General features: G+C 39.5%; 1 protein-coding gene across 3 annotated transcripts in view; it reads left to right on the forward strand.

The window, feature by feature from the left end:
* The window catches only part of abcc9 (ATP-binding cassette, sub-family C (CFTR/MRP), member 9), a 78,679-nt gene extending 56,063 nt beyond the window's left edge, over nt 1-22,616 (forward strand). For 2 of the 3 annotated variants that reach the window (XM_072377124.1, XM_072377125.1), the window contains 10 exons: nt 1,006-1,108; nt 1,872-1,985; nt 3,279-3,399; nt 5,161-5,291; nt 6,530-6,608; nt 12,029-12,137; nt 17,739-17,842; nt 17,949-18,082; nt 20,180-20,242; nt 22,389-22,616. In XM_072377124.1, the coding sequence (XP_072233225.1) occupies nt 1,006-1,108; nt 1,872-1,985; nt 3,279-3,399; nt 5,161-5,291; nt 6,530-6,608; nt 12,029-12,137; nt 17,739-17,842; nt 17,949-18,082; nt 20,180-20,242; nt 22,389-22,526 (1,096 nt within the window). In that variant the 3' untranslated portion in view covers nt 22,527-22,616. Of the gene's footprint in view, nt 1-1,005; nt 1,109-1,871; nt 1,986-3,278; nt 3,400-5,160; nt 5,292-6,529; nt 6,609-12,028; nt 12,138-17,738; nt 17,843-17,948; nt 18,083-20,179; nt 20,243-20,743; nt 21,025-22,388 lie in introns of all 3 variants that reach the window. The other variant, XR_011909938.1, reaches the window with a different exon arrangement.
* The last annotated feature ends 819 nt before the right edge of the window (nt 22,617-23,435 follow it).

Raw genomic sequence — 23,435 nt, forward strand, 5'->3', positions numbered from 1 at the left:
GCAACAGGCACAAGGAGGAGGATATTGTATCAATTCATTACAATCAGAAAATGCAATGCTCTTGACATTTGAGGACATTTTAAACTTGATCACCACCTGTTCAGCACGTGGCATAGAGGGGAAGGAGCAGCTGAAAGGATTGTGAATGCTAAAATATTCATTTTTTCAAGCTTTTTTTTTTATTTTGCTTAGATGGAGGGTGATTCCCCAAAATGTTACTGTGTAATCAAATCTTCATCGCTAAAACACAGTGATGAATCATGTCTATTAGCTGACCCCATTTCCTGTTGTTTATCTCAACATCTTTTTGTCTCTGAAGTGTACAGTTGAGTGAGAAGTACATTGAGAAGCACTCTTGATTAACACAGTCCACAGCACAAAGAAAGTAGCAGTGATGGAGCAAAAAGCAGTAATGTCAGTGCAAGTAGTTGTGTACTGACAGTGGCGCTGCTTCCAGTTTCTTCTTGTATTTCTGTCCTCACTCTCTTTCCCATCGTTTTTGTAATCCAACATTAAACAGCTCTCACGCTTTTTTCTCTTCCCTCCCCTGAGGACTTCCTTTCTCTTCCTCACACAAAAAAAAACACACACACACACAGATATACAAACATTGAGGGACTTGCACACATGCAGACAATGAATTTGGCATTGAGACAGATTCCTGGCAATCAGTGCACAGTTCCCATTATCACTACCCCCTGGTCTCCTTCCACTCCCTGTCTGGTTTCAGTGACAGAAAAAAAACTTGAGACTCAACTGCAGAGCATCAGAACTACTTCATTCTTTCATTTGAAAATTTTTTTTTATTTTATTTTTCCTCTTTTGTTTGTGTTTCTCTTTCCTGTTTGCTCTGTGTTTGTTATTTATACTCAACGGTTGGAAAAAGTTTTGCTGTCAGCTTATGCCTAAAGACAAAAGTCCCGGAGAGAGAATGTCACCAATGAAGGGACAGATTGGAGAATTGATTTGGTCCTTGTCTTATGTGTGATTGCATGTGTGTTTCAGACACGAGGCTCGTTTTAAACAGCGCATGTTGGAGCTGACAGACACCAACAACACAGCCTACCTGTTTCTGTCTGCTGCTAATCGGTGGCTGGAGGTCCGAACGGTGAGAAATAGTTTTATGATAATTCTTCGACGTGTATTTCAGTTGAAAGAGCAGCTACATATTTTAGTTTGGATAGTCATTAAGAAAGCAAACATCATTATTTCCATCCACATGCTGCAACTGAAAACTGCATAATTGAAATTGTTGGGTAATTTTCTAGCTTCTCCTTCTACGTAACCATCTTTGACAGCTGTTGGTTGAATATATAGCACCATTTGTGAAAACATGGCCCATGTAAAGAAAATGTTAGCCTATAAAACCCTTAAACAAAATACTGAGAAATGGACAGGCTCGGGTTTACTTGGCCTACTTGTGTCTGACTTGTCTACCACTTTCCAGTCAGCCATTAAGTCACTTCAGTATTTCTGACACCAGTTGAAATGCAACCAGAGAAAACCCTTGCAGCGTTGTCCTTCATTGAGCCTTTTAAATTTTTCTTGCCAGTTAATTTAGCTCAATAAAAGTTTGGATTGGATATTTATTCAACAAAAGAATTATAAATCCTGAAAAATAATATTCACCAAATAACTGGACACCCAGTATCAGTATCTAAATTTCTTAGGACCCGGTTCTTAATGAGGCATTCAGTTGTTCAGATAGTATAAATCAATTGGATCTGTAAGATAAACAGCTTATTCCTGCCTGTATGTTATATTTTTACGAGCCACTCTGGTTTTGCTCTTCATACAGTGATCTGTCACCTAAACCCATTTTATAAAACGTTGTTCAGCTATTTTTGAATGTTCTCCCTATCTGTGCGCAGGACTATCTTGGAGCAGTGATTGTACTGACAGCAGCAGTTGCCTCAATATGGAGTTTACGATACGGTCTGCTTGCTGGAGGCTTGGTGGGCCTCGGCCTCACCTACGCCCTCACTGTGAGTTTTCTGGGCCTTTTATCCAGCCTCTACTGACACACTAAAAATGACCTCTTTTCAGCCTGTGCTGCAACACATGTGAAGAAGAAAGCATAACAACTTTCATTTCAAAGATGAGTGTATCAGGACATAATGACAAATCATCTAGTTTCATACCAAATAGAATCCCTTATGAACAACAACGCATGACAGTGTCATTGTTTAAAAGATTTTAAGCCAAAAAGCAGAAGCATGATGTAAAAACCTAAGTACGCCACATGATTCAATATCTTGTAGAACCATCTTGACCTTTCGTGCGCACCGGATTGCCATTGACATCTTTTCTCTGCCATTTCAAATGTTAGAAGTGGTATCATGGCTGTTGGTAAAAAAGCTTATTCTGGCTTTTCATTGTAGCGAATGAGTACACATGAAGAAAGCCTGCAGTGATGACAGGAAGCTAACGTATAACTTTAACATGTCACATGCAATATCTTCGCATTCATCATCTTCATTTCCCTAAAACAGGAACAGCTTTTAAGAACAACGTGACCATGTGGAGTGAAGAATCAGGACTCAAGAGAGACCAGCTCTGAATGACATAAAATGACTGAAAAACACAAACGTTCTTCATGTCAAACCTCAGAAATTTCATAGCGATTCAAGTGAAATCAACATTCTTCATTTTTACAATGCATCATTTCTGAATCAGACAGTTCTTACTGCTGTCTACTGCAGGTTAGACTCTTACTGCTCATAAATGCTCCACAAAATCCCACTAAAAACAAGAAAATACCACTTTAAGACCCAGTAAAGGACCGTGTGAATTTTTAAATTTCATACTTATATGTAAAACCTTAGAACTAAATGACGTGTGCTTTCTTTTTAATGACTGTACATACATTGAAACCAGCGGTGGAGAATTGTGTAGGTCATCCTTGTGCTACTCTGATCCGTTGGGGGCATGAACACAACTTCTGGGGATGTCTTGTGGTGTCTGATGGGACATTGGCAGCACATTCTTTGGGTCCTGTGGGTTGCGAGCCGGGGTCTCTGTGGAGCAGACTTGTTCTGGTAAATTCCGCAGTGCTCGGTCGCACTGAATTGTCTTGCTTGTGTTTTTCAAGCCATTCCAAGTTTTCTTTTTTTTTTTTTTTTTCTTTGCAGGTTTTGGAGTTCATGGTTCAGCTGGGGGATGCTATGCTTTTCAAAGTTAGATCAGACTGACCTACCTATTCAGTGTTTTATGTCAGAAAGACACCATTTCAGCAATGAATATACATATATCCGTTCTCTTTGGTTGTTCCAATGCAGGTCACCAACTACCTGAACTGGGTTGTGAGGAACCTAGCAGACCTTGAGGTCCAGATGGCAGCTGTGAAGAAGGTCAACAGCTTCTTGAGCACAGAGTCCGAGAACTATGAGGGATCAATGGGTAACTTTTTCTCAGTCCAACATATTTTGCACTAACACTCACTCACTCACATGCACAACTCTTTGAAACTTGTGAAACTATGAATCTCACTGTTTACACATTCTCGTAGTATTTTTTTTTCTTGTGATAAACTGTTGTGCAGAACTATACGTTTGATGCTCATTTACGTGTCAGATTTGATATCTCAGAGAGAAACAAGGGGCCGGAACGTCGGAAAGTGCCAGTTAATCCCAGCACAATCAAATCAAATTTTTCTTTGATAACAATAAAGTCACGGGGACATTCTAGTGATACCGCTTAAAAACGAGATTTTATCAGAATTATGTAAATGTATAAATTAAGAATCGCACTGCCCAAACATTTTGACATTAAATGTTGTATATTATGCCGTCACCAGATCTCAATATGGATTTTCTTTGCCAAAAGAACTGGAACACAATGTCCTGATCTACTTATAAACCTCATTTGTTGTAACCATATAGTGCATATGTGATTGGGATCAGGCATAAGTCTGTGTTTTAGGTTTATGCGATGCGCTGTTGCTATGGGGAAATACAAATGCAGCTGGAACATTTTCCTTATGTAACCCACATTTGATCGTCATAGTACCACTGAGAGTACAAATATCTAACTAAGTTTAAATGAGATCTAACCAAACCCTGCTATTCTACATGTGCACAAAAAAGGAAAACTCCTCAGTGATCTGCCAAAGGATGTTTCACCAAGTAGGAGCAGCTGCAGTATTTTGGGAAACATAACAATTCTTGAGCCTGACAGATGGATAGACAGAAGATGAAGAAATGAATTCAAGAAAGAAAGAGACGGAACAGCTGTTTTTTGTCAGATTCTACTAAAAGGACAAAAGTGATGTAAGAGATAGAGCTTCCACCTCTGCGTCTTAGCATAATAAGTGTTCAATTTTTTGTCTTACAAGTAGATGACGCTTGAAACTATAAAACAATCTCAGAGAGGAGAAAAATCCTCCCGTATGACATCATGGAAGCTTCCAGCAACTGATAAAAGTAGAAAATCCTTCAAAGTCAGAGAGGAATAAACTGAAAGAAGCCTACAGCAGAACCAGGAAATTCTTGTTATTGTAGTCTTGTGAAAAATAGGCTCAACAGTCCACGGCACTGAACTGAGATTTGTGCTTTCATCAGGTCAAAATGGAATTTTAGTCCAGTCCTGATTTACCGCAATACACATAAAGAATTAATGACGATCCCATCAGACTCATCCGGACGTTGTGTTTTGTGCGCATTAGCAAACATTAGAATGCTACCACAGCCATTATGAGCTTCACGGAGCTGATAGCCTCTTTTCAAATAGATTAGCTCTGGTTCTTAAACCAATTCTGTTCATTAACATCTATTGATTAAACTTATTGTGCTTCAGATAAATTAACCTTTCATTTGTACAGAAGAGCTCTGTGTTACTCTAAAAGTTTTGCTAAAATAAGAAGTCTTTGTGTTACCCAACCGACTGTGAGTGTATGGGTATGGGCTGTTTATGGGAATGTGAGCAGCTCTTTAATCGTAAAACTCTGCTGCTACTGTATATCTGCAGTGTTATGATTTGCTCCATATGCTCCTGTTTACACCATCCAGTGACTGTCACGCTGACAGTGGCAGACAGATTCCTGTCTGTTTTTTGTTTCAGGGGTTTCACGCCACAGAAGGTGTTCCGTCCTCCTGTTTGTTTCAGAGTAAGTTTGTTCAGCCCAAAGAAGATTAACCCCCCCTTGCTTTTCTGTCCCTTCAGACACCTCTCAGGTGCCTGAGAACTGGCCCCAGGAGGGTGAGATAAAGATCCAGGACCTGTGTGTGCGCTACGATCCAATGCTCAAACCAGTGCTCAAACACGTCAATGCCTACATCAAACCAGGCCAGAAGGTAATTAACATGATGCTGTGAGGAGAGCAAGGCGGCGAGGAAAGAATAGTCATGTAATGTTAGAGTTCATTCCTCAAATATCATTAGATTATTTCTGAGAACATCATATATACATTATTTTAACACTAGAAGAATTATGGCTCACATTGGAATCCTCAGTTTAAATATTGCAGCTGAGATAAAGTAAATGAGCATCAATCCGTGAAGACTCAGCTGACGTGCCATCAGTCCAGATGCATCATATCCCAACAACTGCTCCTGAAGATATGTTGAGACAAGTTACGTAACTTTGGGTGCTGAAGTTGCGTATTTACCCCTTATTAAGAGAGCAGCGATATTAAACAGGAGCTGGTAATTCACACAGTGTTGAAATGAACAAGGGGCCTCACATTGAGGGGAATGAAAAGTAGTGATGTGTGACCCAGTAAGACCAGTGTGCAAGATTTTCCCCATATTGCTTAACAGTTTCATGCTAAGTATGCTTGAACGTGGCTGTCGCAGAACACTCCAGGGTTCAATGTCAAACCTCATTTGGCTGCTTTAGATGTCTAATTTGGGCAAAGCTTTACAGTGTTTCAGTGCTTTGGTCTCAGACTTTTAGGTCATTTATACCACCTAGTTATCATTCGACAGGGAGTGTGGCCATTAAATGGAACACTTGCTAAAGGTTTAGTAAACAATATTTTAAACCTTAATTCTGCAGCTACTTGCTATGTGAAGATGGTGGGATAGTTACTTTTTCACCAAGACCAGCTGAAGAGTTTTTGTGAACCAGTGGATCCCCTGTACACATGTCGAAGGCCACAAAATACTGAAATTGCTCGAGGGTGTCACTTGTAGGTTGCTTGTTACCCGTGAGATTCATCGCCGTGGTACTTGATATCATGTTCTATCAAATTTCAAACTAACTTTGTGTGGTATGTGATTGATATGAGAAGCACCACGAGCATCAGAAAAGCATCTTTCAGACTTTAGTGGCCACAGAAACCCAAAGTCAAATTTGCAAGTGCTGTCTGGAATGTCTGAGGCTCACAAGATGACTGTGGTTTTGGCCTAATGTTGACTGTTTCTTTCAATTCACAGCTACATGCTTCAGTAAAACTATAAATTGGCACTTGGTTATCATCCACACACAGCGTGTAGCTGCCACTCTGTTTTATCATACAGGTGTCTTTTGTCTCACAGCAGCGTCAAGTGGAAAAAAGCTTACTGATCACCTCTCTTTCCTCCTCTGTCAGGTGGGGATCTGTGGCCGCACTGGCAGCGGGAAGTCATCTCTGTCTTTGGCCTTTTTCAACATGGTGGATATTTATGAAGGTGGGTCTGTGTGCCGTCTCACTGTTAACACAAACAGAAAGAGACCACTTTGTTCTTTCCACTTCTTTCATGTTGCTTTTAGCTTTGGGTTCTATGCCTGCCGCCTCTCATCTTTATTTGTCTTGCTGTCTTTCTAACTGATACAAAGTGTTTATTTCTCATTCAAGGGAGTCATTCTTAAGATATGTTTGAAAGGATTTCAGAATGATTTCCATTAGGATTGTTGAAATGAGAAGCGCTCGATCCTCAGTTTGATTTTACCTGAAAAAGAGCATGTTTAAGTTTTTACAATTGCGTTCCTTCTCAGGTATTTCCTCTGATCCGGTACTGAAAATACCACCTCTCTAAGACAAGAGGAATCTAATTCTTATGAAACTGTTTAGTAAATCGCAGCATGGTTACTAAAACTGGCCGTTGTTCTCCCTTGCTGAAATAAACAAAGTCATCCATGTTTTGACCTTGTCCAGACTGTTTTGCTGTGCGCTTTCATAAAGACTTAAACTGATTAAAAATGCTGCTGATTGGTTTTAAACAGGTGAAAAGAGAAGAAAGCATTTTTACACCAGTCAGGGTGGTTCTTCACTGTCTGCCCAAGAGTTTTAGAATAGATTTTAAGAATCACTACTTGATTTTACGGATTTAAACTGTCTGGCTCCTATCTACTAAATTGCAACTTGTAACTAAGGGCCCATGTCCACATAGTCCCTTTCTCTGGCAGGAAAGTGCTGTTCAGGTGCTGGGAAGTGCTGCTCGCTGGTAGTAAAATGATGCATTTTTTTAGAAGAACTCCTTTAACCGCCGTTTATAAACCAGTTATGTCTCTACGCTTTGTATTATATATTTCTCAGTCCATCATTAGATCTCAGTTTGACATTAGTACGCAGGGAGAAGTCAGTCCACCAATATTCTGTTTTTTGTCTTTTACAAGCGATTCTATTAGAATTTCTTTATTTTTTTCTTACAATGGTGACAGTTTCAGCCAATACGATTGGTTGCCTGAAAAAAAAAAAGCCACAGTGATAATTGCAGAGAATTCCTCAAAAGCGACCGCACTTAAAAGTCAGAGACAACTCAAACCTCTTTTTTTTAATTTTCTTTATCTGATTTGAATGTAGACTGCCCTTTTTTCCAGAAAAAAAGAAGTGAAATGGCAGTATTGACAGTGCTGGTTTTGACATTCTTTTTTTTTTTTCGGAAGTTTTGTTTTAATTTCAGGATATTACGGGCCAGGCTGAGGTGGTCTACGGGCTGAATTCTGCCCATGCGTGCTGTAGACAATGTTTATGATTCCACCAGGATTATACATTTTCAGATCCATCCCAGAGGCTGCCGTTATCCATTCTTCTTTAAATAAACACCAGGCGCAGAAACTGCTAAGAGAGTCCATTTTCAAATCAAAATGCTTTTTGTACGGTCTTTAGATCATCGAACTGGGAGCATCAGGTTTAAAAGGTTTTATCCATGCATAATGATGTTGGTATAAAATGTATATATATGCATTGAACTCATATGGTTTAGCCGGACAGAATGCAGCTTGTTCGTTGAGGGCAGACATTTTGCTTCACTCTTAAATCGGCAGGAAAAAAAATTAAGAGGAAGTGAACAACTGGCAGCTGGAATGTGATGCAGTAACATCAGAAGTTTCTTGAAGTCAGTTCTTGAAGCTTATGTGTTGGAAGCAGAAAAACTGCATAGTTGTCGATCTGATCGACCAAAAGTGATCTAACGAAGAGCAATCGGTGAACTCGAGACAGGATCATGGGTCCACAAGGCTAATTGATTCTGCCTGTGTGGTTCAAATCCACAAAAAAACTAATGAAGCACAAAAAGCTTCAAACCTAAATCGATGCTATGGGAAGAAGAAAGATGTAAAGTATGGCTTGCTGCCTGTGGAGCTGTGTAGTCGGTCAAAGTGTTCAAGCTGACCCCTGTACACCAGTGGAAGCGTCTACAGTGGGCATGTTAGCAGAACTGAACAGTAATGCATTTGCTACCATCTCTGTGTGGAGTCCCAGATGTACCTACTGCATTAGATATTAATGATTCGGGATAAATAACTTTATATTTGCTTTTACTCTGTCAGAATGGCAGTAATAGCCAAACACTAGTCTGTTCTGTTACTGTCTGTAACAAAACAGAAATGTGTCCAAAAATTTGTTTTTCTTTGAAGACTGTCATATCGAGGTCTTTTAATTGATCCTCATAAAGCTACAAATAAGCAAGTGTTTCGGTTTTTTTTTACCCAGTAAAGTAAGAATTATTTTGCAGCTGCAAGTCCTGCAAGATGAGACGATCCAGTAACAGTAGATGAGGACAAACTCAATAGAACATTGAGCAGTGTTTTCTAACTCAATGTTACCCGAGCTCCACCTCTGACAGGTACACATAAGAAAGACCACATTTCACCTGTTTTGACATCTTTGCTCTGACTCCCGAATGATTTTAGAATAGGTTTTAAGGTATTATTGTTTGTGTTTTGAGTCAGTAAAAGGAACAGTGCCATCTGTACTGAGGAGCAGATGAAAGCACAGAGATGGGGCTCTCTCTGTACCTGCAACTAAACTTTGGAACAAACTGTAGGATCTGTCCAACACTCAGTACTTTCAAAACCTGTTTTAAAACTTATTTTAACCATTTGATTTAAATCCAACTGAGTGTTGACATTAAGATCTTTGTTACTTATATTCCTTTAGTTGCACAGCACTTTTGCTCAATGCCTTTACTTTTAAACATATCTATATATAAATAAACTAAGCTGACTTTAATTTTACCCTGAGGTCATGCAAGATAAAACTGAACTAAAAATATTTTCTGCTGCACACTTTTTGCCCTCTTAAATGCAATGTTTTACCGTAGAAGACATCAGAGTAAAGTCGTTACGAGTCCAGTAACAAATTAATTTGAATGAAATGTTCACAGATTAGGACATTACTTTCTCAGCCATCTGCTCTAAAATCTCCAACATATGGAATTCATTGTCAACAAATCCATGAAAAGAGCAAAATTTGGCCTCTGCTTCAGAGGATCAGAACTGCTCGTCCTGAATGTAAAATTCACAGGGAAGTTTGTATCCACTACATCTATTTGTAAAATTAATTACAACACAAAGCCATATACAGATGTTTCTTTGAATATATTTACTGTAAAATACACAGTCACCTTAATCACTCTAACATATCACAAATTGTAGTATATTATAAGCATTTGAGGTGTTTAGTGGTTGAGACAAATGAGATAATGTTTTGTTTAAGTTTTGTTCAAACTAAAGCACTGCTTTATACATTTGTCCTGTAATAGCTGTTCTGTGTCATGTAGTCTAAACATCTACCATCCTTTTTAAACACTCCTGCAGGTCCCTCTGTGGGAGAAACCAAAGATATTTTTGTTCTTTGTGTGTGTTGTTTCATGATAGACACAAAAGACTTGACCCATTTTCTTGTAGCCATTTGCAGGCTCTGGGTTGTGTTTTTTTTTCAAGGCAGCGGTGATAAAGTCTAAAATCTGTCTTTTTTATTTACTGCACTTTGAAAGCCAGTTGTAATCGTATCGTTCTGTTTTTGCTCTTAAGGATGATGGACACTCCTGGGCAGATTATTCAGGCAAAGATGAGATTACACAATCACTTTTTCCATACACACACACACACTCACACACACACAAAACTGTGCAGTCATTTAATTTAAGTGTAAATTAAGACCATTGTGTCAGCAACATTTCCTTATAAAGCAGTGAAATAAAACCGGAGCAGCAACCACTCTGACACAGTTATACAACCCATTCCTCACTCCTCTGAAATGCACTAACTTTGCATTCAACAGTTCAAAAATATTAATTCAAGAAGCTTCACTGTGTACAAGTAAAGGTGTTTTAATGGAAGATTTATGAAGAAGATTGAATGCTTGTTTTAACCCACTTTTTAACCTAATACACTGACTAATTGACATACATTTCTGTTTAAAGTGGTGGTGTGACAAAAAAAAAGCTTAATTATTAGGGTGAAGTCAGAATTTTTGCCCATGTCAAAACATTTCTCTCTTCCTTAGATGGATCACATTTCACGCAGATTTGCAAACACTCTTTAGATGAGCAGTTCCTAACATTAATCTGACAGCTTCGTGTCCGAGTGATTGCTGCGGGGATTTATCTGTGAAATTCTTGAAGACAGTGCAATGGAAACTTTCCCTTGGTGAAAAAGACTTTAATGTACTGATTGACTATGAGGATGGGGTTTGCAGAGAGTCAAGTTGGCAGAAGAGGCAGTAGGCAGTAGTTCTCTAGATTGCCAAATTTTTGCCATTGCTCACTTCTTGCTTCCCCTGTCAGTCAGTTATTTTTTTTTTTTCGTAGGTTTTGTCTAATGCTTATTTTCAGTTTGGCTCCTGCTGTTCGGCAGCGCCGGCCTCCTTTTTCATCTGTCAGCCCTTACCATGAATCATGGCAACCTCAAGGTTCTAGACGCTATGATGAACAACTACAGACCTGTCTCTAACCTCTCTTTTACATCCAAGATTATTAAGAAAGTTGTATTTAACCAGCTCTACAACTTTCTGAATGAAAGTGGAAGTCTCGATAACTTTCAATCAGGCTTGATATGGTTTGTGAATAGTTGGTTGGATGCTTGCAACTCTTAGCCTTCAGATTATTGAGATAGATGAATAAAGGAAGAGGTGGAAAAAAAAGGACAAATCACTGTAAGTGGGTGAAATGATGTATTCTCCAGCTATACCAAACAGTTAATTAAAATGGTGTCTCTCCCTGACAGACCTGACGCTGGTTCAACAATCTGAATCGATGAGGTTACGCTCTGAAAAGACGAGAGACAGATGTTCATAGACGCTCTGGACGGGCTTTTTGTTTATGAGCCTTTTAATCCAGCCTCTTCACTGGCTTTAAATGCCACCTGTTCCGCCTCTAAAATGAACTAACCTTCTGTATGGTCCCACACTTTGATAGAATGTTTAGAAATAAGAGGATCTGCTTTTGATTGCCTTTTATAGTTCTTGGAAGACTAAAATAAATCACACAAAAGGCAAATACACAAAAGTTTTCTTGCTAAGTTGATAAAAGGTCCTAGTTTGGAAACAGAGAGAACAAGTTAGAGAAATGTCTGAAGTAAGGCACAAAAACTGGCATAGAGGGAGAACCATAAGACTAAATGTAAAAAAATAGAAGAATAAAAGAAACACTAGGATTAAAAAAACAGACTCTACGAACCAAATTAAATTCCTACACCAAAAGAAAGACTAGAAACCTCAGAACAGTTTTAACTAAACAACTGCAGAGAAAGCAGCTGAAAGAACCCGTGAGGCCGTGTCAGCATAAGAAAAGTCATCGTAAATCATTCGAATGTGTGCTGTTGTCTTCGTGTTGTCCAGAAAACTCTCCACTCAAAGAGGTGTGGTGTGTGTACTCATTTGCAGGGAGGATTCTCATTGATGGGATTGACATCTGTAAGCTCCCTCTGCAGACTCTCAGGTCTCGACTCTCCATCATCCTCCAGGATCCGGTGTTATTTAGCGGGTCAATAAGGTACACAGACACACAAATCTTCTGTTTATTCTTTTTGATAACCCTAGTCTTCCTGCGGAGATGTTATGTAAAACTTGAAACCTTACTGCTCTCAACTTCCTGCTGATGTTTTTCATTTTGTGCTCCTTGTCAGAGCACTGGCTCAAACTTTTTTTAACTTGTTTGTTAGGAAACTTGCATCATAATAAACCTTTAAACCCTCAATACCAATAACAAAATCAGTAACCTAAAGTTGAACAAAGGCAACAAGACATTTTGTAAAGACCTTCTTGATGAGGGACTAAAATGGCTGGACTGATTTGTGTTGAGCAACAGATCTGATTTAAAAGAAAAAAAAAGTTGACATGTCCAGGGCTAATACAGCAGAAAAAAAACAGATCCCAAAACTGGGGAATTCAAGACTATAAAACTGTAGCCTGCTCTGATAAATTAGAATTAACAGCATGAACTCATCGGTCCAGGCTGCTGCTACTGCTGCCAGTCAAGTCCTGCTGCAGCCTCCATGTTGTTGCTGACCACTTGCCTCCTTGTGCACAAAGAGAAATAAGGTTTGGATGTTTGTGCACAGTGCTACAGTTGTCAGAGAAGTAACTTGTAAAGTGCAGAAATGTTCCTTGAAAACTGTAGGTACATAAATGTACCCTTTGATAACCTTAAAGCATGGGCAAATATAAAGGCCATACTCTTGATACGGTAGTATGTATGTATAAATGTCACCCAGCTGGATTTATAATTGATTCCAGATTGACTCCAATAGTGAGTGTGCAAGGTTGTTTGTCTCTGTGTGACCCTGTGATGGACTGTAGTATTAGAAGCATTTACTAGAACTTGAGCAGATAAGATGTCTTTATCCACTTCAGATTTAATTGTTCAACTGCCATCAACAGTTAAATCGTCAATGTAGATAAGTGCACCTGCACCTGTGGCAGCCATATGCCCCAGCCATTACACCCCCACCACCACGTAGACACGTGTTGAAACACATGAGCTGGTAGTTCCTTTTCGTCTCCACGCTTTCTTCTTGCCATCACTCTGCAGGCTCCTTTAAGCACTTAGCGAACTGTAATTTGGCCATCCTGTTTTTGTGACTACCTAGTTTGCATTTTGCAGTGGAGTATTTCTGTTGGTGAAGTCTTCTGTGGATACTCGTTTCTGATCTGCTTAACGAAAATTTGAGGATTTTTCTTTCCCATAGTGAGAAGTCTTCTGTCATCAGTTGGCCTAGTTGGTCTTCTTTCTTCTTAATGGTATTCCAGACAGTTGATTTTGGTCATCCTAAGGTTTGACCAATGTCCCTTCCTTGACTTTTCATTGCCACAGCTCTCTCCTGATATTGAACAATGGCAACGACAGACTCTAAATTGTAGAAGCAAGCCGAGGTATCTTATCCCTGCACTGATGAAGCAATGAAACACACCTGAGTGATCACAAGCACCTGGGAAGCCAATTGTCCCAAACATTATGGTGCCCTGAAATGAGGGGGACTGTGTATAGAAACTGTTGTAATTTCTACATGGTGGAACTGAAATGTACGAAAATTACTATGAATTAATGGAATATGCTCTTTAGTCACCTCTGAATTGTCAGATTTGGAATTTTACACCGAAGAGCAGAAAGAAAAATGTGACTTTGTCCTAAACATTATGGAGGGCACTGCAGCTGACGCGAGTCAGAAAATCTCGTGGAACAGCAGCAAGGCAGGAGGTGATGTCATAACTTTGGCTCTCGAAAGCCCTCATAGCTGGTGTCACTGTTTGATTCCTCACACTTGTCTGGATAATCCTGCGCTGAATCCCCACAGACTGAACTCCAAACCGAAAGATAAAGAAAAAAGTAATTGAACAGAATGAAACGAAAACACTCATATCTGAAGAGAAACCTAAAACTGAGGCAACATGTGACGCGATGCGCAGCAAAAAAAAATCCTCTCGAAAGCATCTTGTCTTGAAAGATGTTGGTCACATGACAGCAGATTCCCAGCTGCAGGGTGAGTGGTTGGAAACACAGTGGGAACTCTGGCTTGAGGCTAATGTGACTTTCGTCACGGACGTCACATACTGAGGAGGTCGTTGGAGAGATGAAGGACCCCGTGTCGTCTTCCTCTTCGTCTATCACACACACTCACAACCTCTCTGTGTTTGTGTTACCAGATAATAACACTGACTCTGTGTTTGTTATAAAAGACAAAGAGCATGTGCTGTTTGTTTGGACAGATACGCTGTGTGTGTGTGTGTGTGTGTGTGAAAGAGAGAGGGAGAAATGGCGAGAGTGTGTGTCTTTTCGGCGACATTTGTTTATGTGAACGTAAGCCTGAGGTGAATGGTCGACAGTAACTGCTTCACACTGTTTTCTTAGATGTTGCTGGATGTTCTGACACAGTTTGACTCTGCCACACACACACTCTGTAAAAACACTTTTTCCAGCGGTTATTTCTCAAAATATCAAAAGTTTACAGTTGAAAATACACAAGAAATTAATTATTCTTTTATAGCTTTACTGGATTAGAAAGAGAGACATGAGGAGAAAACAATGAAGCCATCGATTTATCCTTAAACTTTATTTTTTATTGCTGAATTTCTTCATTTGCTTTCCATTTGAAAAGGCCAAGTAAGTAATCCTCAGCTTTCAATGTCTTTTAAGCATAGTGCGACTCCGAACTTAATCCACCTCGACCGAGATAAATAAATTTGTTTTCTGTGTTCTGTTTACAAAGCAGTCATCAAATCTCCAGGGCTTCAGCCGTGATGAAAGCTGAAAGCAAACAAGTTGTTTAGTTTCCAACAAATAAAAAGATCCTAAAATGTTATAATTTCATATTTGGTATTCACTCAGAAAATTTCATCAGCGTTTTTTGTTTCATCCTGTTTAGATGCTTGTAATTATATGTGCACAGAGAGCGGCCAAGAAATAGTTCATCAGCTGCAGCTCACACGAAACGCAGCTGCGATTCTTCTCACGTGTCGCTCTCAAGAGTATGAAAGTCGATTATGTTTTGTTGGCCATATTTAAAGTATTCATAGATAGATGACTGTCATTTGCTGCATGGCATTCATAGGAAAGGATAAGGTGCTCAAAAAAATGGATTTAAAATACAGTGTGTGTGCCTGTTACATCTCTGGTTGCTGTTCAGATAAACTGATTCTAAGTCGGAGAAACAGGTTCACTCACCGAAATGACTGTGCTTCAGTTCTCGGTGTATTTTCTGTTAGGTGTGATCTGTTTTTGTGATTGGTTGACTCACGTTCTGCCTCTCCGTTGAGAATCGGTGATTCGCGTCCTCGTACGTTGCTCGAAACTTTCTTGGTTAAAGTTAATTCACGAGTTTTGCTTCGGTGGCCAAAGCACAGTCCACAAACTTGTTCATTGAGTTTCTGGTAGCACAGTGAGAGTGCTCTGCAGCTCCAGTCAGTCAGCTCAGTCTCAACAGGGTTGTGACAAAGACTGTCCAAAATGACCAATAATACATTTGGATCATTATGTTCTGCATTAATTTATGTAAATCTATATATGTAATAGACGGAGATGGAGGTGGAGCCCTTAATTATTGACGAGTGTAAAGCCATAATGTATCATCACTACTTTGATGATCATTTTCTCAGTCGATGGATTCAGAATCTCAGAAAAAAATCTGAGCCCAGAGAGACCGCAAGATCTAAACCCCCTAACTGGACAAAAGTGATGGAATAAATGACGGCAAGTTCACCCATTATAAAGTGTGGTTCTGTCAAATGTTGGTGTTTTAAGTAAAGGAAAAATAGTTTCTTGTAAGGGGAAGTTGAACCATTTCAACTCTACTTCTCAGTAACACTTAACCGTTGACGTATCTCACAATATTTCATAACTCGAAGATTTTAGGTAAAAAAAAAAAAAAAACTAAAGCTCTCAGATAAAAAATGTAATTTAAAGAGTGCAGCATGTATATCAGATGTATAGTGAAGGTAAAGGAGTTATGGGAAAGCACATATTCCTCTTTTTTTATAGTCTAGTGCTGTACTTAACTGTAATTACTGTGTACTAAACTGTTGTTTTCTTTCCCCAAAATTCACAAGAAATCTTTTTTTTAAAAGTTTTTTCAAGATCGTTATGGCCCTGACCCCAATTGTCTCTGCCTTACATGGGTTCATAATATTATGTCCCGTATTCTGTCTAAACCTCCAGCTGTCACTACTACGTATCCATTAACCATAACACAGCCATTTGAGAACAAAAAGAAAACATAGTCAGGTGGTGACATGGCATTCAGGAGAGCAGCCAAGCAAATGTAAATACACCCGCACATGACGGACCGCATCCTTACAGTTATGAGCTTGATGGGCCGAGCTGAGTCCTTTTTCTCCCGTAAAGTTTGTCACAAGTATAACAAAGCCAGAGCCTGCTGTTTACTACTGGAACCCGATGCCCAAGGATCTTGTTTGTTCATATTACACAGCATCAAACATAAAGCATAAAGCTTTTTTTTTTTTCATACGAGAGACATGCCAGAGACTAGGAGGCTAAATAAAGACAACAATAATAGACAAACTGTCAAACTAGAAAGGCCAAACATTGCCTAAACAGCCTCAACAGTCTTTCAGGAGCAGCACAATCCAGCAAGTATTGACCAATGGCACAATCAAATGAAAAGTTGATGCAAATTCACACAATAATTAGAAAAAGTTTGTTGTACAAAGAGTAAAGTTTGATGGTTAGACAACAAGGTAGAATGTGACGTGACTGACAAAAAGGAAAGGCCCAGAGTCGAGGCGCTGGTGATCTGTTGAGGCTCCATCATGGGCAATGGGTTAAGAAGGTAGAGTTGGGGAGAAGGTGATATGTGTGATGAACTGAAAATGAAAATTACAACAGAAGTGAGATTTAAAATGACCAGATAAGAGACCGACTCACTGCATGAGAAAGAAAGTAGGACGACCACTGGACCAATGCAATAATAATTACTGTGGAAGATTTGACAGCGTGGGAAAGAAGGGGGTGGCAGGGAAGCAGTGGAAAAAACCAATTGGTAAGAAAGAGTGAATGAAAACAGACCAGTTCTCCTTCATTGAATTTGCCAAAACTTTAGAAGTATGAATCTGAATAGTTGTTCAGTTGAAATATTTAGGATACCCTTCATGAGCTAAAATCAAAAAAGACTTGATAGAAGACTTCAGTCTTCAGTTATTCAGACATGCTCAACACACAAAATTTAAAGCATGCCCTTTTTCTGAAGCAACTAATGGCACAATTTCCATTGAATTGTGTTCACATAGGTCAGAAAACCACTCTGCATAACTGATTGGAGTAATTCCCTCCACAAATGTTGCACACTGGAGGGGAAACTCCTATAAAAAAATCTATTTTTATACGAGTTTACCTATAAATTTATTTTTTTTTTTTTTGTCTTTTCAGGTCAAATGTTGCTCTTGGTGTCTTATAGTGTATAAAAGACTGTAATAGTTGTTGCAAGTTGCAAAAAAGCAGTCTTAATTTGTGTCTTTGTAGGTTTGAATTGATCTTCAGGTCTGTCTTTAAATATGAGCTCAGCAGGCGCATGAAATCAACAGAGACTCCATAAATCTAACTCTGTTATTACACTTACCGTCAATGTAAACGGTTCTGTTACAGGTTAAATCTGGATCCCGAGAGAACGTGCACGGATGATCGCCTGTGGGAGGCGCTAGAGATCGCTCAGCTGAAGAACATGGTGAAAGCGCTGCCTGGAGGGCTCGGTACTCTTAATAAATGACCTCACATAAAGATAAAAATGAGTTTTGTTGGATTTATTGATCGGCACAAAGCGTTAAAGTTAAATGTTGTTCACTGTTTGTGTTCTAGATGCTGTTGTGACAGAAGGTGGAGAGAACTTCAGTGTTGGGCAGAGGCAGCTCTTCTGTTTGGCCAGAGCTTTTGTCAGAAAGAGCAGCATCCTCATCATGGACGAAGCCACAGCATCTATAGACATGGCCACGGTTTGTGTTACATTAGATACTTGGAGACTTAGAGACACTCTCAGAGGCTTCTTATTGAAAAGGTCCATCTGTAAGTGTCAGTTTATTTTCAGACAGTTTTCAAATTAATTTTGAATTATTCCTCAGTTTGAACACTGAAAATAAATGTTCAAATATCAAAGTATGAAAGAGCTTCACTCATCTGAAAGATGCTTTAATAAAAAATATGCTTCTGCTATAAGAGGGTAAAGCTTGTAACGAAAGCCTCTTTTAAACTGGTCAAAAATCTCATGAACATATGGATTATAAGTGCATGATTCAGTCTTGCGTCAAATGACGCATGTATGCATGTATTTATTGGCTCCGCCTCCGATCGGCATTGATGGGGAAATAACACTGAAATGTACATGTCTCATCTCAAATAGAGGCTCTAAAACCGACAGCATCAACTCGAGACAAAAAGGCATGAGATGGAGTAGTAAGAATAATGGAAAATAATTCAATTAGCTTGTTGGAGCAGGTGTAGACACATTGAAAAATAAATAAATAAATTTAAACATGCTACTTTCTAACCTATTATGATAATACCTGACGTTGCATGCTGTTGCAACATTTGTATGTAACATTTCTTGTTTTATAACGATTTAAGTTGTCTGTTGAGGTTGAATCCGCCTTTGAAAACAGAGCTTTTTAAAAACAGAGATTTTGTTCTTAAATTTGTGGGTCACATCTCAATTATTTTTTTGCTTCTTTTCAATAAGGGTGCCACTTACGTCTTGCAAATTTACCAATTCAATCGTAGATTATATCCAGGTTGGATTTTATTTTATTTTTTTCATTTATTTCTCATTTTGATTCAGGAAATTCAGCCTTTTTTCAACTTTTCCTTTGGCTCATATTCTTAACTTACAATAGCACAAATAAACATAAAGCATAATATCTCAGTGATCTAATCCCTGTGAAGAAATGATACTGCATAACATGACACCGCGGCCCAACCAAAAGCTTTATGCTAAAGGGAATTAATTTACCCAAAATATGATGATAGTAGGTAAAACTGCAGCTTAAGGCTGAAGTGAACCAATTTACTTTTAGAAAATAATAAAACAAAAAAAAAAAAACACCCATTTTTATTCTAAGTGGACAGTTTAATAATTGTGAGAAATTACACTCAGCAGACCTCAAGCATGTACTGCAGTGTTTTTAGCCAAATGTGAAGCAGCTGGGATGAAAATTTGCACCTTGAAGTCTGGTCCAAGGCCACGGTTCTCAGTCAGAAAAGAGCGAGCTGCCTATTCCTGTTTGGGAATATGTTGTTTGCCTCGAGTGGAAGAGTTTAAGAATATCGGTGTCTTGTTCACAAGTGGGGGGAGGACGGAGTGGGAGATTAAGAGGCAGATTGGGGCATTTCTGTTCCAAACCTCACTTATGGACATGGCCTGGACCAAAATTATGAGATCTCTTGAAAAAGCTATTGAATGAGCTTCCTCTCCAAGGGTATGTGGGCTCACACTTATAGATAGAGTGAGGAGCTCGGTCATCCAGGAGGAGCTGAGATGTTGGTCCTCTAACATTGAAATGAACCGGTTCAACTGGCTTGGGTATCTGGTCAGGATGCCTTCTGGAAGTTTTCCAGGGGTGTTGGTTTAGATATATCCCACTGGGAGGCAGAGACTTAAATTGCGGGAGGGAATATCTATCTCTGGCCTGCTTTGAGAACACATCAGTGTCCCCTCAGAAGAGCTGGAGGAGGCGGCTGTGCATCGGGAGGTCTGCTCCGCCTGTTTCCCATTAGCAGTGATGATTCCGAAAATACATTGCTGAATAAATGGATACTGTGCAGTTTTCTGCATTTTTTTTTTTTTAACAAATTAAAAAGTTTCTGTCATGTAAAATGTTGTGTCTCCTGTTGCTTTTATCCTGTCTGTGCGCAGATTCTGCAGTTTGGTTTAGCGTCACTTCACATCAGTAACTTCTTTTGTTTGCTTTTATCAGTCTTTGCGAGGCTGAACTTCACTGTGATAATTTCAATCGCTTCTAAGTTGGTTACAAAGTCTTTATGCACTTTAGTTGATTTGTTTGACTAAATAACTCCATTTTTTATTTGGCTTCCTGCAGGAGAACATCTTACAGAAAGTTGTGATGACAGCATTTGCAGACAGAACAGTCGTTACAATCGCAGTAAGTCATTCTGGGTTCTTGTCTTGTTATAATTGTTCCAAACGAAGCAAAAGGGATACAAACCAACAGCGGTTGCTGACAGACACAGATATGTGGCTCTTTTGCTTTAAGAACTATGTTCATTTATCCTTAATTGTAACTGTTATTCATCGTTTTCCTGCATCTTTTCTCCTTTTCACACTAATTATATTCCCTGCAGTATGTAATGCAGTTGGTATTTATTGTTTTTAATGTTAAGTCAGTCCTCTTTGCCACTTCTCTTACTTACCTGCTTTCCTTTTTCTACCTTTTGTGTCTCTGTGTCCTGTTTTTTGCTTTCTCCCCCTTCAACTTTTTTAACATCCTATCTTTTCGTCAACGTTTTCTTTTTCTCTCAATCCATTTCTTTTCATTTTACCCTTCTTTCCCTCCTCTTTTTTCAATCTCCATCTGTTCCTCATCTCTGCCCTCGTCTTTATTCACTCCCCTGCCATCCCCTGTGTCCCTTCGTCCTGCCGCCAGCACCATGTGTCCTCTATCTTGGACGCCGAGCAGGTGCTGGTCTTCTCCTCTGGGATCTTGGTGGAAAGTGACTCGGGTCCCAACCTTCTAGCACAGGAAGAGAGCCTCTTCAGTGTGCTAGTGAGGACTCACAAGTAGACCCGGATCAGCTCAGACCGCTTTGGCGCTACACGACTCCCACTGTCCTCCATTGCTTTCCACTTTTGTCTGCTTTTCCCATCTGAGTCAAAGCTGGAGTCTGAGTCTGGGTCTGCTGAAGCTTAACTGCCACTGACAGCCTGGTTGGTACCAAATAAACTACTGCATGCTCTTTTATTGACATTTTCTCTACATGCAGTTGAATTTGGCGGCAGTCTGCAATGTTCCAATATTGTTTTCAATCTGTTTCGAATTTAAATAAGCGTGGAGTGCTCTCGGGCTTTAATTAGAGCAAATTAAATCTCCCGTACAATCATCATTAGCACTTGTTTAACACTTGTTTGATTTTAGATCAGGTGTGGAGTTTTAGGCAACAGGTGAAGAGAAAAAAAGGAATAACTTATATAGATTACAGCAATAAAGCTAAACAAATCAGCAGGGCATACACGAGTAACAGGAACAGGGAGGCTAGACAAAGATGTGGCGCCAAACAAAGGAAACGAGACTCTCCTCTCATCACATATCCCAGTTCGCACCCCCCTTGCTCCTCTCTTTGTATCTTAAGGCAGCCACACCAGTCGCTGCTGCTTTTTCTTTCCATGTTGCATCTTTTTTGACTTTCACATAGTACCAACAAGACTTCCGCTGTCACAACTCAACCCGATTACTGTCTTTGTTTGAATTCTACAAGTTAGGTTCAGCTCGCTTTGCTTCCATCTGCACTGTTCAGGTTCAGATTTGTTTTGTTTTTTACATAATTGCGCCAGCATCCTATTGATCAACGCATCACTCCACATTACGTTCCTATTGGTTGATTAGGAGCTGTAGGTCATAGCAGCAGTCACACTGCAGGATTTTCATTTTAATTTCTGACACTAATGGGATTTTGTCATGTTGGTTGCAAGACTAAATGAGATATCCTTGCTTCTGAGCTGTCATTTAAGCCAACATTTGTGGAAAATGATAGTTGGCACAGCTGTATCATCAAGCTGCTGGGTTTTTTTTGCAGCCTTCCACTGTATTTAACCATGTCTGTCAGATGAACATTAGATCTATTTGTGACAAAGTATATACTTTTAGCTCAATTTACAATGTGGGATTTACATGTCACGTCCCCCTTCAGATGCCACAGATGCCGATTAAATTGCTACAAAGTCTACACTGGTGTATCCTCACTTATAGGTCTTCAGACAAGCTTCTGCATTTTAGGAATTGTGATATCCTTCAAAATATTTGGCTGTAAACGATTTCTAGGTCCCAAACCCAGAGTAGTAGTAGTTGTAGCAGAGCACCATTCCAGCCTTCGTGTTCTTGCTTAGCTTTTCACACCTGAAAAAGGCACCAAATCCATACTTTTGGTTCCAATACAATGCCGAGTGACGATAAAAACAAGCCTGGAAATGCTTCAAGTCATAGAATAATCAGTCTCAACAACCAAATTTAGTAGAAAGGCAGATCATGCGTGTTACAGTGTGAGCCTAATCGTTTTTGTGTTGTGTGTCCGCAGCACCGTGTCCACACCATACTCACAGCCGATCTGGTCATCGTGATGAAGCGAGGCAACATTTTGGAGTACGACAAACCTCAGACTCTTTTGGAGCAGGAGGACGGGATGTTTGCTTCGTTCGTCAAAGCCGACATGTAGACTCGCAGTCGGTCAGCGCACACAACAGCTGAAAGACTGCTCAGATTGGTGATCGCCTCTTTTATACTTTGAATTATTTCTCATGGAGGAGGACGAGCCTCTGACAGACAACACCTCAACACTGACGCCACCAATGCAGTGTTTCCTTAACGTGCAGGAAGTGGTGAACAAGTCGCACCGGAAAGAATCGGTCCCATGAGACTTTTTTGAGATATTACATGTACACAGCTTTTATAATCCAATTTATAATCTGATCATTTACTCCAGTTTTCACATGTAGGAAAATCAAATGCCCAAACTGTAAAATGTATGCTTTTCTTTTTATTCAGCCAATGATCTGAGTTACGATGGAAAAATAGGTATTTCTAACTAAAAGAGCATCCCTGCATCCAAATCTCAAATTTCCGCTATATATTCAGCATATGTACACATACGTTCTCCTTTAAAGCCAGTTGGAGGGGTCTCACTATGATAACAGCAAGATATTCTATGCCTATCAAAGTCAAACACAGTCAGGTGCATTTTGGGAAATGCATGCTAATTCCCAAACCTTGCATAAGTAAATATTCCCTGGCAACAAAATGCACTTGACTATCCAGTTTTTTTAAAGATTTGATCGTGCTAAAAGATATTGTCACATGTTATTTAAGTGTACTAAAAACAATGTCAGCAGCGGTGCATGTCTTAAAGCACTTGGATTGACTCTTTCAAATCACTCAAGGGGATATTTTCTGTAGATTTGATGATTTATTCTTTATTCAAAACAAAACTCAGTGAGAAAGATGTTGTTGGTGCCCAGAGTGTTGAAAAAGAAGCCTTAACATCAGGCTTCGCTGTTGAATTTGTAAGTGCAAATCCCTTTGGAGGTACCACTGTGAGCACCACACGCGAAACTCTGTTTATGGCAGA

The sequence above is a fragment of the Leuresthes tenuis genome, unplaced genomic scaffold (assembly GCF_036924035.1).
Source record: "Leuresthes tenuis unplaced genomic scaffold, fLeuTen1.0.hap1 SCAF_23, whole genome shotgun sequence".
Classification (NCBI taxonomy): domain Eukaryota; kingdom Metazoa; phylum Chordata; class Actinopteri; order Atheriniformes; family Atherinopsidae; genus Leuresthes; species Leuresthes tenuis.